General features: G+C 51.5%; 2 protein-coding genes across 5 annotated transcripts in view; both read left to right on the top strand.

The window, feature by feature from the left end:
• The window catches only part of PRDM11 (PR/SET domain 11), a 47,012-nt gene that overhangs the window by 17,378 nt on the left and 12,469 nt on the right, over positions 1-17,165 (top strand). For 2 of the 4 annotated variants that reach the window (XM_077963075.1, XM_077963074.1), the window contains exons 5-7: positions 6,023-6,090; positions 10,174-10,595; positions 13,798-16,051. In XM_077963075.1, the coding sequence (XP_077819201.1) occupies positions 6,023-6,090; positions 10,174-10,595; positions 13,798-14,372 (1,065 nt within the window). In that variant the 3' untranslated portion in view covers positions 14,373-16,051. Of the gene's footprint in view, positions 1-6,022; positions 6,091-10,173; positions 10,596-13,797; positions 16,052-17,165 lie in introns of those variants that run through there. The other 2 variants (XM_077963073.1, XM_028833493.2) reach the window with 1 other exon arrangement.
• LOC100427299 (uncharacterized) lies at positions 14,414-15,124 on the top strand. The gene is given in 3 exon segments (XM_015114412.3): positions 14,414-14,519; positions 14,522-14,667; positions 14,669-15,124. Coding segments are annotated over 3 exon segments (708 nt in total).

The following is a 17,165-nucleotide window of genomic DNA, read 5'->3' as shown; positions in this document are numbered from 1 at the left end:
ACCAGTCATTTTTGTAACTACTATGCTCTATGAAGAAATGCAGGATTGAGAATTAAGAATGCTTTATGAATTCAATGAATTCCTGTAAAGTTGCAAACAAATCAGGTTTTTGAAAATCTGTCTCTGCAGCATCTGGTCATGACACCATTTAGAGGCACCCAACAGTGAATCTTCAATTGGGGCAGGCAGACGTTCTGTTGCAAAGCAGAGCATTCTTCCCTATTAAAAGGCCAACCTGCAGATAGCAGATTTGCTCAGAGGCAAAGCTGGAAGCTCAGAGAGGGGCCCAGCAGAGTCCTGGTTGATTCTGGGTTTCAGGAATGGTTGAGGTTGGTTAATGGAGTCATTAGGAAAATCTTGGGGCTAACATCCATTGCTCTACAAAGTGGTTAAAGCATGGACTGTACTGTCAGAGACCCAAGTTTAAACTCCACCTTCTCGTGGAAAATTCCTTTGTGGCCTCAGGCAAGTCACCAACAGCCCTCAGCCTCAGTTTTCCAATCTGTAAAAGGAGGATAATCATAGTAGCTGTGAGAATTAATAGTTTATCAAAATACTTGACACAGTGAAGGTACTCCATGAGTGGTAGCTGTTAATGAGGTTTTGTTTTTATTTTTCTTTATTAATTATTACCATGGTCTGAAATAGCATGTGGATCTACCTGGACCATGCTTGGCCCAGGGGGTCAAACTCCATGCTTTTATGTTACTTTTCTGAGCATCCCTCAATCTTCATTTTAGCCAGAACTTTGAGGTCATTTAGGTCAGATTTCCACTGAGTGAGGAAGTCCTTTTTTCAGCCTCCCTACTAGCAAATCATCCCCTGGTTGAACACTCCCAGTAACAAGAAGCTCACCACCTCACAGGGTGCTCGTCCTGTCTTAGGACTCTTCTGCATGTTAGACCATCACTTTTTGTGCTGAGTTCAGGCCTGCGTCCCTCTAGATATATGCGGGTTCTAACCATCCTGTCCCCACAACATGGTTGTCCTTCCCACATCTGATGATGATGGCTCTGCTTTCTCAGGCCTCTTCTTCTCCAGGCTAAGGGAGCCTCTCACCATGCAGGTTCCCCAGGTTATCAGCCTGGTGCCAGGTTATCAAAGGCCTTATATCACAATGCTCAGAGCTTCTGGGCTGGTCCAAAGTACTGAGTTCAGAGGGACCAAGGAGTTGACCTTGAGGGAAGAGGCAGGGGAAGACACTGGGAGACCAGCATTCTGGGGACTGGTCCTGAGCATCTGCCCTGCTGTCACTCCTGGACCCATGTCAGTCCCAGAACTGGAAGCCCACAGCCTGCTCTCTACTCAGGGTGGCCTGGGCTCATCAGTGGCATATAACATTGTCCACAGGCCCTGCGAGATCCTGCCTGCCCTGCACCCTCTGCCTAGGGCACCATCTCTCTCTTCTCTAAGATCTCAGCTTAGATTCCATGTCCCCAGAAAAGGTCCTCAATAGTTTCCCAGGTCCAGGGCTCCAGCTCAGAGATCCCATAATCCCACATAATTCCCCACCATGGTACTGGCCATGCCATATCACAGTGACCTCTCTTCTGTGTCCCGCTAGGCTGTGAGCTTTCTAAGAGCAAAGACACTCTCTGCCTGGGTCAACATTTTATCCCCAGAGCCTGTCACTGTGCCCACTCCCTCCATGATGTTTGTTGGTTGAATGAATGAATGAATGAATGAATGAGTGAATAAATGCTTGATTTGAGAAAATCCTGATTGGTGGGAAAGATAAGCCAAAACTCAGAAAAGCTCTAGACCTGAATCCAGCAGACAGAGGTCTCAGGCAGTTCCTATGTCCTTCACAACTCTTGCCCAGGCCTCTGTGTCCAGATGAAACTGCCAAGACTGATTACAACTCAGTGGTGACCTACAGGCCTCCCACCACCCCAAATCAGTAATAACTAATATTTGAACTCTTAATAATCCCAATTATGATCACAATGCTAACAGTGACCATTCACTGAGTGTCTTACACTTCCATTATGACAGCGGTGCTACAAGGTTGGTTTTTATCCAATTTTGTAGATGAGGAAACTGAGGCATGGTCAGCAAATATCTGTCCAAGGCCATTCAGCTTGTGTGCAGCGAAGCTGAAATTCTAGCCAATTCCTCTGGCTCCATGGCTCTTACTACCCTCCATGCGCTCCTACTACATCTCTGTAGGAACTAGTGATGCTTCTGTTTTCCCCCAGGAGACAGGGGAGCAATCAGAAATGATAATGTAGAGGGAGTAGTGTTATGATAAAATCCAGGGTTCTCTGAGACTCCAGGGGAGGGCCCTGCAGACTGGAGCATCACTTGGGGAGACTGCCATGGAAGGGGAAGCCTGAGTTGCATGTCTTCTCTTTTTAGTTTTCTGAGATTTTTAAAACACAAAGGCAGTGTAGTCTCATAGACAAATTAAGCAAAAGCATCCCTGCTTCCCTCTTTCTTCCCCTCTAGAGTAACAAGAGTTGAGATTTTGATATGTATCTCCTAGACTTTCTATGCTCATGTAAACATGCATAGTGGTGTGCTGGTAGGTGTTTACAACTGATGGTGATGGTGATGGTGATGGTGATGGTGACGGTGAGGCTATGTGCCAATTTCCATGGTGTAAATGCTCCCCCCATGGCTGATTTCAAACTACTAGCATGAAATCAGTGAATGTGCAATTGGGAAGAAATACGCAATTGCAACTATTGTATGGTATTTCTACTCTGCAGCTACAGTAGAGGCCAGTACCCTCAAGAGCATAGAAAATCATCAGTCAAATGTAGTAAAATAATTGGGAAGTGGTTACGTTTTGAGTATTTATTGCCTTTTAAAAATATATCATTTATTGAATTGTAAGTTTATATCATTTAGTTTTTCAATAATGACTGTGTTTAACAACTGGTTCGCAAAATTCCTGAAAATTTAACAGTTGGCTCCCAGTCAGTATAAGCTGGCTCTGGCATAGCACTCATTTCATTTTTACTAAAATCTTAACATTTTATAATTTTTTCTTCTTTCTTCCTTCCTGCCTTCCTTCCTTTCTTGTTTCCTTCCTTCCTTCTTTCCTTCTTTCTTTCTCCTTTTCTTTTCTTTTCTTTTAGAAACAGGATCTTGCTTTGTCACCCAGGCTTGTGTACAGTGGCACAATCATGGGTTACTGCAGCCTCAAACTCTTGGGCTTAAGCAATCCTCCTGCCTCAGCCTCCTGAGTATCTGAGACCACAGGCGTGCACTGCCACACTTGGCTAATTTTTGTAAAAATTCTTTGTAGAGACAGGGTCTTGCTATGTTGCCCAGGCTGGTCTCAAACTCCTGGCCTCAAGCAGTTCTCTGGCCTCAGCCTCCCAAAGTGATCGGAATACATGTATGAGCATCACACTTAGCCAATTTTTTCCCCTTTACTTGCCTTTTACTTAAAAGGCTCTTCATCCAATCATTCTTTCATTCAATCAGTATTCCACCATGTGCCATGCCCTCCCTATGTTAGGAACCAGGGCCACCATTGTGATCAGGGCAGCCACGTGCTTTGCACTCATTAGTTTACGGTCTAGCCAGGGAGGCAGTCAGTTACCAAATTGACAAGTAGATATCAACAAAATGCTCACTGCAATTAGGGCTCTTAAGGGAAGTTACAGGATGATGTAGCAGAGATAATGCCATGATAGGCCAGGGATATGAAGGTTGAGGTGAGGCCAGGAAGAACTTCCTTTAGGGTCAAGGCTAGGGAAGGCTTCTTCTGTGGAGCTCACATAATCTGAGACCCCAAAGCTAAGAAGGGACCACATATTCAAAGCTTAGTGGGAAAAAATTGAAAAAGGATATGTTCACTTGGGTGCCATTTCTGTAAACTTTACACACATGCAAACAGTCCTGTGTGTTGCTCTTTGAAAAGTCCTTGTGTCATAAAAATGGAAAGGCTTCCCACCATCTCCAGGATTGTGGTTACTCTTGGAGGGAGGAAGGGAAAGAGAAGAAGTTGGAGGCAGAGAGAGTCTTCCACTGCATCTCAGCATTTTCTTGAAGCAAAAGGAGAGAGAGGCCTGAGACAAATAAAACTCGTGTTAATTTTTGTTGGCTTTGGCTGATGGGCACAGGGTTGTCAGCTGCATTCTTTATAATTTCTGAATGCTTGAAATATTTCATGATTATTGTCATTTTTAAGGGTAGACAAAAGAGGCTCTAGGTGGTGGAACCAACCAATGTTAAGGCTCACCCTCAGGGCATTAAGGCTGCAGAAAAGTGAAAAGGGAGTGAGAGGCCCAGGATAAGTTGGGGGGCAGGCCTGTAGGGTATGAAGGCTGTGGCCATAAATATGAGTTTTATTGTAAGTGCAGTGGATGCTATTTTGAGCTGGTGTGGGACATGATCTGATTCATGTTGATAAAGGGCTTCTCTGCTGCTTTGAAGAGAACAATGGAGGCTTATGAATGGCACCAGGTTAGGTAGGAGTCTAGGCATGGTGACCATCCATTTGTTTCCCATCTCCCAGGAGTTCTCCCAGGCTCTGCTTCACCAAGTCTTCAGGGAACCAACCCTGATCTAGCTCATGTGTCAAAACTTATCAAGTTGTACATTATATGTCAATGATGCCGCAATAAAGCTGTTAGAAAGGAAAAAGAAGGAACATGTCATTATGAAAGAGAAAGAGGCAGGATGTATAAAAGCGTGGACCTGAAAAAAACTAATTAAAAATTATGGGAATGAAAAATATTCATCAAAATAAAGGTACTCATTAAAAAAGAAAACAAAGAAAGCTGGAAAAACCTCAGTAGATGAGAGAAACCCTGGATTAGACATAGCTGAAGAGATAATTAGTGGACTGGAAGAGAGTTCTGAGAAATTTTTCCAGAGAGTGCCCAGAATAATAAAGAGAAAAATATGGAAGAGTAGTTAAAAGACATGGAGGATATATTGAGTTACTCCCATACATGTTTTTTGTTTGTTTGTTTTTGTTTTTGTTTTGTTTTGTTTTGAGACAGAGTCTTGCTCTGTCACCCAGGCTGAAGTGCAGTGGCACGATCTCGGCTCACTGCAAGCTCCGCCTCCCGGGTTCACGTCATTCTCCTGCCTCAGCCTCCCGAGTAGCTGGGACTACAGGCACCAGCCACCACACCTGGCTAATTTTTTTTGCCATACATGTTTAACAGAAATTTTACTGAAAGAGAATGGAGAAAATGACTGAGAAGCTGTACTCAAAAGCCTAATGACTGAGAATTTTCCAGAATTGAAAAATATATGAGTCTTGGAGTTGGAAGGTGTTCAAGTAATAAGGAGAATTTCAGGAAAGTAAATCTTCACTTCAAAACCATATAGCAAAACTGCAGAAAGTCAAGAGTAAAAGGGAAGTCTTAAAATTTACCACAGACAGATTATCCACAAAAGAACATTAGACTGACAGCTGTTGCTTTTGTGCCAATGGCAGTCTTTTTTAGCAATCTTCAGAGTGCTGAAAGAAAATAAAACTTAGCCTAGAATTTCATACCCAGCTGAACTCTGATTAAAGAGTGATGATGAAATAAAAGAGAAACCAGCCCAGCTTCAAACCCTGAGGCTCTTGAACATTTAGAGGTTGGGGAGAGGAGGAACCCTCTCAAATCACATATGTTCAGTCATCCAGCAGTGGCCTCTGTCTCCCACAGAAACTGTAAAGAGAGAAGGATTGGTTTAGCCTTTGTGGTTGCAAAGCAACGCCAGTGGAAAGGCCCCTTGTCAGCTGTGTTGCTGTGTATTCCATCAAGACAGAGGAGAGAGATGGTTCCATCTGCTACCCATCTCCCAAGAATTCAAAACACCTGTGAAGGGCTTTGTGGGTCTAGGAGAATAGGATCCCCAGTGTCCTTAGAAGAATGGGAATGGGTGGAGAGAAGGTAGCAGGGATTCTGAACCCAGCCTGCATTTCAGTTCTGTAGCAGTGGTGACATTTCAGGGGGAGGGGGAGGGAGCAGGTGGAGCCAGGCCCTGGGCCCTGGTTGGGAAGGAGCCCAGGGACATGAGAACCCCTCTAGAATGGCCCATCCTAGACTCTTTCTCTTTCTTCCAGATTGTGGACAAGAACAACCGCTATAAGTCCATAGATGGCTCAGACGAGACCAAAGCCAACTGGATGAGGTGAGCCCTGCTCTGCTGATGTCCCGGGGGTCTTGCCTGGCCTCTGGAAAGGAGACAAGGGAGTGTGTTGGGCCTATGGGAGCTCCAGTGGTGGAGACTTCTGGAGGTTGCTGTTTGCAGGGTTTGGGATGCATCTAGCTCTGAAGGACCCACCTTTTCCCCTAGGCCTCCATCAGGGGGCTCTAGAGGATGGCGTGTGGCCAGGCTGTTGGGATGCAGGGACCCCTTGGGGTGATCACTTGCCAGTGTATCTGGAGGACCTGGGCCCCAGGCTTCTGGCAGCATTCCTAGGGAGGAGGAGGAGAATGTCCCCCACCTAGGACTGTGACACCTTCTCAGAGCAGGCTCCTGTAGTGGTGGTGTGAGAATTGTCCCAATGCAGTCCCAGCAGTTGTTTAAACAGCCTCCATGGAAGAAAGGGCTCTGACAAAGTCTTCAGCTCAGTTTTTGGCAGTGTTGCTGCCTGAGTTTGAGTACTTTGAAGCGTCAGCTTTACGCTGTTCCCGTGTTTGTGGCAGAAGTTTGCACCAGAAGATTCCTTAAATGCCAGCCAGAGGAGGCAGGAGACTGGCCCAGGGTCACCCAGGGATGACTGAACTGAGCCTGGAACCATGGGCCCAGTGTGATGCTGATGGTCTGTGTCGTGTGCGAGGGGCTTTGCCTGGTGGGGTTTGTGGACAGGGGTGGGAGATCTGACCTGCCTTGTCGCCTGCTTGGTGGCTTCTCTCTGGGACCTAGGAGCACTGACTGGGGATTTGGATCTGGGTGGGAGGGGAAGGAAGCCTCAGATGTCTGGAGTCAGGAGCACAGCCACACCATGGACCTGGGGCCCTCTGCTGGCGTGTGCACAGTTCTGTGACCCATGGGGCCTTGAGGCTGGTGGTGGGATTGTGCTTGGAGAGAGGACAACTTCCTAAGAAGGAGTGTGCTGTCTTAAACTCGGAGACTTTCTGAGCAAATGAGGAGAAACAGGTTTGAGGCGAGGAATGTGTGATGAGGGCTCCTGTGCCCTTCCTGGTGGCTCCACTGCCCACCTGTACTCCTATCAGAGCGCCCTGAGCGGCTGAGCAGCAGTTCACACCTCCCAGAGTACTTTAGCGTTCGCCCTCTTATGGGTTGGGGCAGGTGTTCTCATTGCCGTTTGATGGGTACAGAACAGAGGCTCCAGAGATGAGCGGGCCCCCTGCCTTGCAGTGTGGAGAATAGCACCCACTGCCCCCAACCTCCTTGCACACAGCTGATCAGACACTGCCCTGAAAGTGGTCCCAGGGAGGTGGCTTGACACCTGCGACTGCCTTCTCTTCTCACTGCCACGGGGTCCAGGTCAGCTGAGCACTTACAGTTCATCACCTGTGTACTGAGCACCTAGGTTGAGTCAGACTGTGAACTGGAGTGGATCACCCAGTCCTGCCCCACCACACCCCATGCCCCACCCCCGCTGGCCCTTCCCAGGCTCACACCTCCCACCACAGAGATGACTTTCCAGTGGAGTTGTTGCACCGAGGCACAAATGTGCTGCAGGGGCCCGGGTGAAAGAGGAGGGGTTCGTTGACATGGGCCTTCAAAGGAGCCAGGATTGTGTCTGGGGACACTGGGGTGTGGTGTCAAGTCAGGCTGTCGGGCAGCTGCACAGTTTGGAACCCCGGCCTGTGCCGCTGTGCTGCCTTCCCTGTGGCTGCAGCCTGGCTCCAGGCAAGTAGGGGATAGCATGCGTGTGTCCACTTGGGAATCAGGCTTTCTGTGCTGTTACTCTTAAGGCGCCAGGAGATTTGCCCATAGAACTGAATCTGTTCCACTCTTTCACCCATCTCTGATCCTTCCCCTTGGGGACAAGGCCTTCCCAAAACCCCAAAGAAGGGGAGTTATCATCTGAACTAACTTAGCTATCCTCTGGCACCCCACAGATTGTGACTTAATTGGGCTGGAGATGGGCCCTGGGCCTTGGTATTTTTAAAGCTAGTGATTCTGATGTGCTGCTAGCATTGAGAACCACTGCTCTGTTCAGATCTTCGTGCCACAGTGGTCAAACTGAGGGCAGGGCAAGGTCTTGCTCAAGAGCATACAGTCAGGGTAGCAGAATCAGGATTTGAACTTCTTGCTCTGTAATCCTAGGTCAGTGTTCTTCCTGCTTGTGCACAAGGGACCAGGTGAAGCGTGGCTTCCTGGGCCTGGATGGGCACTGGTGAGCAGGGGTTTGGGGGTTTCTGCTACTGCCACTTGCTAGCATGGTATCTGTCCTGTTCTGCTCCCAGCCTGTCCTGATTCAAGATGGCATCTGGGTAGTCACAGCTGGTGGGCTCTCATCTTATGACGGCTCAAAGAGCAGGTTGGGGTTGGGGATGCAGTTCGTTGCCATGGAGACACCCCTCCTGTTGGTGTTGGAGGGAAAGCTGTTAATCCTGGGAATCCTCCTTCCCCTTCATGTCCGGCTTCCATGGTGTAGCTCTTTCTGATTTGCAGATGCTCTTCCTTGCACTGTCATGGCACTACTTGGGGATGCCTGAATGGAATCAGTTAGTTTCTTAACAAAATTAATGGTGGGCGAGGAGGGGAACGGGTACTGTTGTGTTGAGCTTGTCTTTATGAAGCCCTATGCTAGGTGATCTGTCTGTGGTGATTCTCAACTGGGCACTATTTTGTGCCCCAGGGGCATTTGGCAAGGCCTAGAGACATGTTTGGTCATTGGATGCTATCAGGTAGAAGCCAAAGATGTTGAAAAAATCCTGTATTACACAGGACACCCCTTCCCCCCAACAAAAAATTATCTAGCCTCAACTGCCAATAGTGGCAAGATTGAGAAACCCACATTAAGTCCTCCTGATAGCCCTGGGCAGTGACACTAGAATTATCACCCTAGTTTTATGGAGAAGGAGGCTGGGTTCACATGAGTCCCATGGTTTGGCCCAAGGAGACTCAGTCTCTAGTCCCAGGTCTAGTCCCATGTTCCTGCTACCATCTTGGACCGGGTAATGAGGCCCCCAGCCTTCTTCCCATCTTCTGGGCCCTGGTGTTTTGGGTGCATGAGTAGGAAGGTGAGGGCTAAAGGATGTTGGTGCCGCCGGCCTTCCCCTCTTGGTTTCAGAAGGAAACCAAGGAGTGAATGTGCTCTGAGCTTTCCTCCATACCCTCATGTCCTCTCTTGGGTGGATTTTTTAACCTTTTATCACTGGTTAAAGGGTGACAGAGCCACGATGTGGAGAAATCGAGTTCCAAAGCCAGAGCAGGAGCCAAGTGAAATGGAAGGGCCATGCTATGCCCCTTGCCCAGGGCCTCTGGCTGCTCAGTTGAGAGGGAATCCCAGGTCCCCCTGGTGTCCACCAGAGTGGAACTTGTCTCCCTCAGGACAGTCGTGGGCTTCTCAAATTCTACCAAAAAGCCACAGCAGAAGAAAGCACTCCCATGGGAAGGAAACCTGTTTTCCTGCACATATGCAAAGGTGGGGGCTTGGAGAACTGACTGGGATAGGGAAGGGGTAGGGGAAGAGAGCCACTGGGCAGAATCAGCTTTCTGTGGCCACACCTTAATCATGGCATTGTCACTGCTACATCCCATGGCAGCCCAGTGTAAATAGTATCCCTGGTTATGTATTCTTCTGAGCCATTCATTCAGCTGTAGGGCTGTAGGTAATACCGCTTTACAGAGACAATGGTCTAATCCTAATTTCAATAAGATCCTTTATTGCTACCTTTAAGAGATTTTAAGCCCCTTACATCATGTTTTTCCCTCCTTAGTAATAACCCTGAAGGGTTGTGGTTATTATTCTGGACAGGGAGAGTATAGTGTGAAAGGTTGAACTTGAACTGCCCTAGCTCTCACAGCTAGTAAGAGCTAACGCAGGCCCTGAAACCAAGGCCTTCGACTCTGAGTTCAGTGCTCGCTCCCATGTAACGCGTCTCTTCTTTCCACCCTCCCGTTCGAGGAGTAGTGGAAGGGACCTCTCAGTAGGAGGAGGGTGTGGTGGGGGCCAGGTTGCCCCAGATGCCTCCTGGCTCCCCAGCTGGGGGCCAGCAATTAGGAAGGAGGAGGACCACCTGCGTTGACGGTCATTTACCCAATTGTGCTTTGTGGGATATTCAACCCAAGGAATGTGGCACACCTGGCCGAGCGTAAGAGGAAGCCCAAGTTCTCCAAGGAGGAGCTGGACATTCTTGTCACAGAGGTGACTCATCACGAAGCAGTGCTCTTTGGGAGGGAGACCATGCGGCTGTCCCATGCTGACAGGGACAAGATTTGGGAAGGCATAGCCCGGAAAATCACCTCCGTCAGCCAGGTGCCCCGCTCCGTCAAGGACATTAAGCACAGATGGGATGACATGAAACGGAGGACCAAGGACAAGCTGGCCTTCATGCAGCAGTCCCTGTCAGGCCCTGGGGCTGGGGGCCGGGCCCCCACCATCGTGCTCACGGCCCACGAGAGGGCCATCGAGTCGGCGCTGCTCACAGCCCATGCAGGGCGCGGCTTCCCCAGGGCGGAATTGGATGGCACCGACAGCCCTTCGACCAGCTGTGAGTATCACCAGTCCCCCGCCGCCCGGCCGGCCGCCTGTCCCCGAGCCTACACTCCACAGTCTCCCACCAACTTTCCTTCTGGTTCTCTCATGTCCCTCTCTGTCCAGCCCACTCTTTCCATCCTCCCCTCCTTCTCCCACTCATCTCCTCTCCATCTCTTTTAGTGCATTCATTCTAGAACATTTACTGAGCATCTCTGTGCCAGAGCCATGCTAGGAGCTGGGAAGACAGCTGTGTGTAAACCCCACACAGGCCCTGCTCTTGGGGAGACCCTGGACTCCTAGGAATAAACCAACCTTAAATAATTGCACGAGTAAACTGGTAACAAAGGGATGAAGGACACAGGAGTCCAGGAGGTCCTGAGAGCAGGGCTGACTTCATGAGCATGCAACCTGAACAGTCTCAGGGGCCACGGGGTTTCAGGCTCTGCTGTCACCATCTGGACATTCTTCATAGTTTTTGAGCCAGGGGCCCCACGTTTTGCATTTGACCCAGTGGGTAACATAGCAGCTCTGTCTGAGACTTAAGGAGTGGGGAAAACTGTTGCCACTAGGGGCTGGGGAAGGCTCCCTGAAGAAGTCCAGTGGACTGGGATGTGAAGGGTAAGAGTTAACCAGGCCAGGCAGCAGCGTGGGGCGCGGAGAAGGGGAGGGGAGGCGCGCAGGCAGAGAACAGCATGTACGAGGCCCCGCATCAGGAAGGCGCTTGGCACGTTCCATGAACAGTGAGAAGCCAGGAAAGCCCAAGTGTAGCAGCGCGGGGGAGGGGGCTGGAGACGAGGCGGCCAAGCTGTGAAGGCCTGGGCCGTGGAAAGATCAGTTCCTTTCTGTGTCTGGTCCTGACTGCTTTGTTCCTCTATTATTCTCCTTACTCCCCTGCCTGAGCCACGCTGCCTACCCCCCTTCTCTGTGTGCTGCCTCTCTCTGCCTGCCCTATGGCTGCCTCTCAGCTCCCTCTCCATCCTCCTGGCTGCTCCCCTACCGGCTCCCCACCCCTCTTCTCCCTCTGTACTTGTCCCTGCCTTTCCTCTCTACTTCCTGTGTCTCACATGCACTTTGAAGCCAGGGCCCCAGCGGCCAGGGCGGGTGTCCCTTGGGGCTGGAGTTCTAGTTGGGGCTCAGCAGAAGGGGGAGTACTCGAGGCCTCTGCAGGGGCTGCACCCCTTTCTTTCCACTTCTGCACATCTCCCCCGCCCCCCACCAGCTGCAGTCCCCACTAGAGGCCATCTGCCTGACTGGCTCGTGAGTGGTGGGAGCCAGGCAGCATAGGCCCCAGGGAAGCGGCCGTGGCTCAGCCTGTGGGAAGGTGCTTCGCAAAGACTCCCTTGGCCTTCCCTTCCCGGGCCCCCTGCCATCAGGATCCGCTCGCTTCCTGTTTGGCTGGGGCTCCTGACAGGTGGTGGTTCACAGAGTCAGATGTTTAGGACTGGAAAAGAACATGGAGACCATTTAGTTCAACTTCCTTGCAATGCAGAAAGTAAGCTCTGAAAACCAAGGTGGCCCCAAGCTCGATTCAGAAGCAGGACTTGAACCCGGGTGTGCTGGCTTCCTGTGAATCAGCGTTTTCCTAAGTCTTAAGAGGATTCTACCCCTTGATAAGAATAAATGGGGGGTCAGCATCCAGTAAAGCCTGTTCCCTGCATCCTGCTCCGCTCACCCCTCCGTCTCCCTGAAACTGAATGTAGTGAGGCCACCAAAGGTACCTGGGCTGACAGGGAGCCCGAGTGTGCCATCGGGCAGAGCCTGCTTGACCCCATGGCAGGCTCACAGCTCTCCCTTTCCCTGCAGCGGCCAGCTGCGGCAGCACTCGGCCAGGGGCTTTGCAGAACGGGGACCTGGGAGGGAGGGAGCAGCATCACCTCGCCAGGCCTCACTCCTTCCAACACTGGCCATGTTAGACAGGTCTCTGGGATCTCGGGATGGCTGCTGTCCCACCAAGCACTGCCAAGAGACACAGGGCTCCTACCAAGGTGGCCCAAGTGAGCCCCCAAAACCCCTGGGAGGTATGAGGTAACTATAGGTTGAACCTGTCTGTCCTCCCCGTCACCTTCCTGGGGGGTGGTTCTGAGCTGAGCTGTCAGATCCAGGCAGGGAGGGCTTGCCTGTCAGTAGAGTCAGTCCATACATTATTTATTCCTGCCACAGGGATTAGCCCATACCCTTGGTCACTAGAAAGCAGGACCCACATGTGCAGAGGCTGGGCCCCCCTCCCTATGTCCATCTGCAAGGAGCAGTCTGTCCAATGGCCCCTGTGTGGTCAGATGCTCCTGGGTGGGAGCACGATGTGACTGAACTGGAAGCCTGCCTTGGGGGACAGGGGGACAGCAGGGCTGGTTGCAGAGGTAGCTTTCCTGCTCTGCACTGTCCTGCCGGTTTCTTCAGCCTGTCTGCATCCGCTGTGGTGGTTCAAAGGTGCAGATTCCATGTTAGTAGTCTTTTATCCGTCGCCTCCCTCCCACTCTTCCCCCCAAGTCCCCAAAGTCCTTTGTATCATTCTTATGCCTTTGCGTCACATGGTGCAGTGTATACTGCTTGGGTGATGGGTACACCAAAATCTCACAAGTCACCACTAAAGAACTTCCTCATGTAACAAAATATCACCTGTACCCCAATAACTTATGGAAAAAAAGGGTGCAGGTTCCAGCAAGGCCACAAGATGGCCCCAAGCAACGCAGACGTGGCCTCAGAGAGGCCGGCGCTCAGAGGGCCAAGAGCATCATAGTACCTTTGGGCAGGTGCCGCTTCTTCAGTGTTGCAGAGCGCCTTCATGTGTGTCATCTTGTTTATGACTCTTCTTAACAACCCAATTAGGTAGCCAAGCCGTTGGACATGTAAACAGGGCAGTTGTTATCATTGCAGAAAGTGAGTTGCAGAGAGATGAAGTGACTGCTGAGGTCAAGAGCAGCTGGGTCGGCACACAGCCGCTGGGCTGTGGTCTCCAAGTCCCCTGGCCTGGGCTCTTTCCCACTAGAATGGAGCTGTTCCGTGAGAGGAAGAGGAACTTCCCCCCAGGGGTGCTGGGCCCACGCACCTCAGGGATTTGGGGAACAGTGATTTCTCTATGAGTAGGGGCCAAACTAGACTGTAGGGTGGCAGGGCAGGGGATTACTCAGGTGTTTTTCAGGGGCAGGGCCAACCCCCGGGCCTCCCTCCTTCTGCCTTTTGTAACCATTTTTCCATCTTTGTTTCTGTCCCCCAAGATGATGAAGATGAGGAGGCGCCTGGGCCCTCAAGGCAGCCTCTTCGGGTGCCTCTGCAGCAGTCTCCGGAGGAAGAGGCCCACCTGGCCAGGCCCGCCCTGCTCCGTTCATCCTCCTCCTCAGACCAGTCTGAGACGGTGGGCCCCAAGCCAGAGGCCCTGCCCCATCCCTCACCCCAGGCCCAGGCTGCCTGCAGGACCCCTCGGCCGCACCCCAGCCCACCCACCACGGGCCTTGACTGGCAGCTCCTCCACGTCCATGCCCAGCAGACCGAGGTGTTCCGGCAGTTCTGCCAGGAGCTGGTGACCGTGCACCAGGACATGGCCAACAGCATGCACGTCATCGGCCAGGCCATGGCCGAGCTGACCAGCCGCGTTGGTCAGATGTGCCAGACGCTGACAGAGATCCGGGATGGGGTTCAGGCATCTCAGCGGGGGCCAGAAGGGGCAGCTCCTATGGGCTGCACTCCCCAGGCCACCCAGGCCCAAGCCCCCCTGCCAGAGCCCCCGGCAGCTTCCCCAGCATCAGCCCCCACACGGACTACCAGGTCTCGGAAGAGAAAGCACAATTTCTAACCCAGCTAGTCTACACTAGGAGGAAGAGCCATGGAGGAGGGATGTCTGGCCTCACAACAGGGGCCAGTCTGTCGTGTCCAGGAACAGGATCGATGACCCTTGTAGGACATTGGGGGCGCTGTCACCTCCTCACCCAGCGCAGGTTGCTGCCTGTGCTCTAACAGAGCATGTATTCAGCCCCACACCCTCATCTTTGGCGGATGCTGAAGATGCAAGAAAAGCCACCTGCTTGATGCTTGCTTGGCCTGGAGATCGTTCTTCTCTTGGTCTGTGTCCTGTGGCGGCAGGCCTTGCAGGGAAGGGGGGTGCAACAGTGGGGAGCATCTGAATGAAATCCCGCTTTCCAACCTTGGGGCTGCTGTATCGGCCTCCCACACGTGACCTCCCAGGCCCTGATGCTGCTGCTTTTGAAGGGGTTGAGGCCTGATGGACAGATTGAGTCAGTCCTTCAGGGAGGGGTCTGCCCTCCCTTGCCCTGGGGTGGTGCCCGCCTTGGCCCTCCGCTTGCCCTTGTGCGCGTGCTCAGCTGCTGTGCTTGCCTTTTTTGGAGTGGGGAGAAGAATGGGATGACGTCGGAGGAAGGAAAAGACTGTCTTGCATTCATAGAGAGCACTTTATGCTTTTCCTCGCCCTTGCAGAGGGGTGGTCTCAGTGGGGGCTCAGGACAGTCAGCTCGAGGCAGCCAAGTCAGGTATTATTATGATCATTTTTATCATCATCATCTGTGTAAGACAAATGATACAGCCAGTTAGTGAGAGGGCCAGGACTGGAAGCCAGGGTGTCAGTTTTCCCAGCTCCTCTGTCAGAGGCCAGATCTGGAGTAGTGGGAAGGGGGCGGGGGGCGGGCCTTGCCCCTTGCCAGGCCTCTGCCTCCTGTATCTCTGCTCCTGCCTCAGCTGTCCTGGGTGGAGGTGGGAGGCACCTAGCATTTAGCAGGTGATTCTCTCACCCTGCCCTGGCCCTATGGCTCATAGCCAGTGGCTGGGAGAGGCAGGGCCAGATCTCAGGAGCGGAGGGCAACCTCTTCCCTGGCTTCTGAAAGAATCCAGAGCCCAGTAGGGCTCATGTCCCATTCCAGGTTCCAGCATGCCTTGCCTCTGCTTGCTCGGGCTGCCTACGCACTAGCTACACACACCTCTAGCTTCATGTTTCATATTGGAGTGTGGGGAGAAAACTGGGTTCTTAGCATTAGAGAGGGAAGTGGCAGGTGGCAGATACAAGCTTAGCTCTGACCTGGGTGCAGCTCAGCTGTGTGTCCTTTTTTTCCCCTGACCTGAAGCTGACCCCAGCAGAAGTCCCCCAGTCAACCGTTCCACCCAACAACCCCCCACCCTCCCATCCTGCCCCCAGCCGTAGTAGGAGCTGGGAGGATTGCAGCACCCAGTGCCTCCCAAGGCCGATCCTGGAGTGCTGCTTGTAAACCCAAGCCAAGCTTTGTCCCACGTAGGGAGAATGGAAGGTGACTGCAATGTCCCTGTGCCTTTGGCTCCATCTCCCCATTCTGTGGTTTTTTGGGGGTTCCTACTTCCCTCAAATTGAACACTGTCCTGTCCAACAGCCCGATGGCTTAATTATTGCCTGGAATTGCCCGGCCTCCTATGCTGGAATCAAAGATTGCCTTCCAAAGTATTTTTGTTAAGATGGCAATAAAAAGAAATCGATCTCACTCTTTGAACACACCCAGTGTCCAGGATCTTTCTTTGGTGTGTATTCTCTTTCTTCGTTTCCTGTGAAAACCTCAAGGTCCCCAAAGCAGGGGTTAGATGATTAAGGAAAAGCATGTTGGTGAGAAGGGCTTGAGTGCCCCTTGATTTCCCTGATTCTATAAACTGCCAGATTCCCTGTATCCAGCACCATGCCAGGCCCTCGGAGGAAAGGACGGGCTTGCATAGGCTTAAGGGATGGAGCATCCATGCACGAAACCACTCAGTTATATTTCATTTCTCTGCTCTTCAAAAGTGAGGTGTTGCTAAGTCAATTTTACCTTTTGTTCCCTAAAAGTAAGTGAGACGTTGTGGTAAAACAATTACCGTTTCGGACAGGAGGCTCTAGAGGGGTCAGGGGCTGTCCATGTGCCAGTGCGCACTTTAGGGGCCCCCTGAGGCGTGACCCTCCCCACCAATCCAGGTGTCTGTGTCTGGCACTGGTAAGGCTCTGCCCACCTAGATCTGAGGCTTCTCAAAGTAACCAAAGTTGCCTCCTCTGCCAAGAGGAGGCCTCCTCACCTGTGCATTGCTCTGGCTTAATGCCAGTCCCAGAGAGCTTCTCTAAGGCAGGAAATCCCCAAGTCTTGCCCACAGATCCCCTTTCTAGAAGGTTCTAACCTACCTTTAGCCTCTTGAAATCCAGGCCATCCTCTGCAGTTCTTAGTCAAAAAGCATGACCATAGAAATGAAGGACTACCCAATTTTCGAGAGATGCAAAGATGCCATGAAACCATTCCCAGGGCCTTCTCTCCCAAGGTCAATGTATGAAGCAGTGACTGGCTGGCTGCTCTCTCTGTTCCTGGGGAGGGAAGGGGCTGAATCGGAAGCTGTAAAACTGAAATGGAAGTCAGAGCAAAAGGGACAGCGAGGACTTGTCAAATTGGGATGGAAAAGATTTTCAGTTTCTGTTTATTGGCTTCAGTGGGGATTGTGGGGCTAGCACATTAAAACAGGGAGAGGAAACTTGGATGAGAGGCAGAAATGAATTGGAAGAGGGAGGCCTGTAGCCATGACCAGGTGGATGTGTGACCCAAAGCCCCTCCTAGCCCGGAGACCTATGCATGTGAGAACACTGAGCCCAGCCTCT

Source organism: Macaca mulatta, chromosome 14 (genome assembly GCF_049350105.2).
Source record: "Macaca mulatta isolate MMU2019108-1 chromosome 14, T2T-MMU8v2.0, whole genome shotgun sequence".
Lineage (NCBI taxonomy): Eukaryota > Metazoa > Chordata > Mammalia > Primates > Cercopithecidae > Macaca > Macaca mulatta.
Note: the sequence above shows the minus strand (reverse complement) of the source record. Positions and strands in the feature narration are given on the sequence as shown.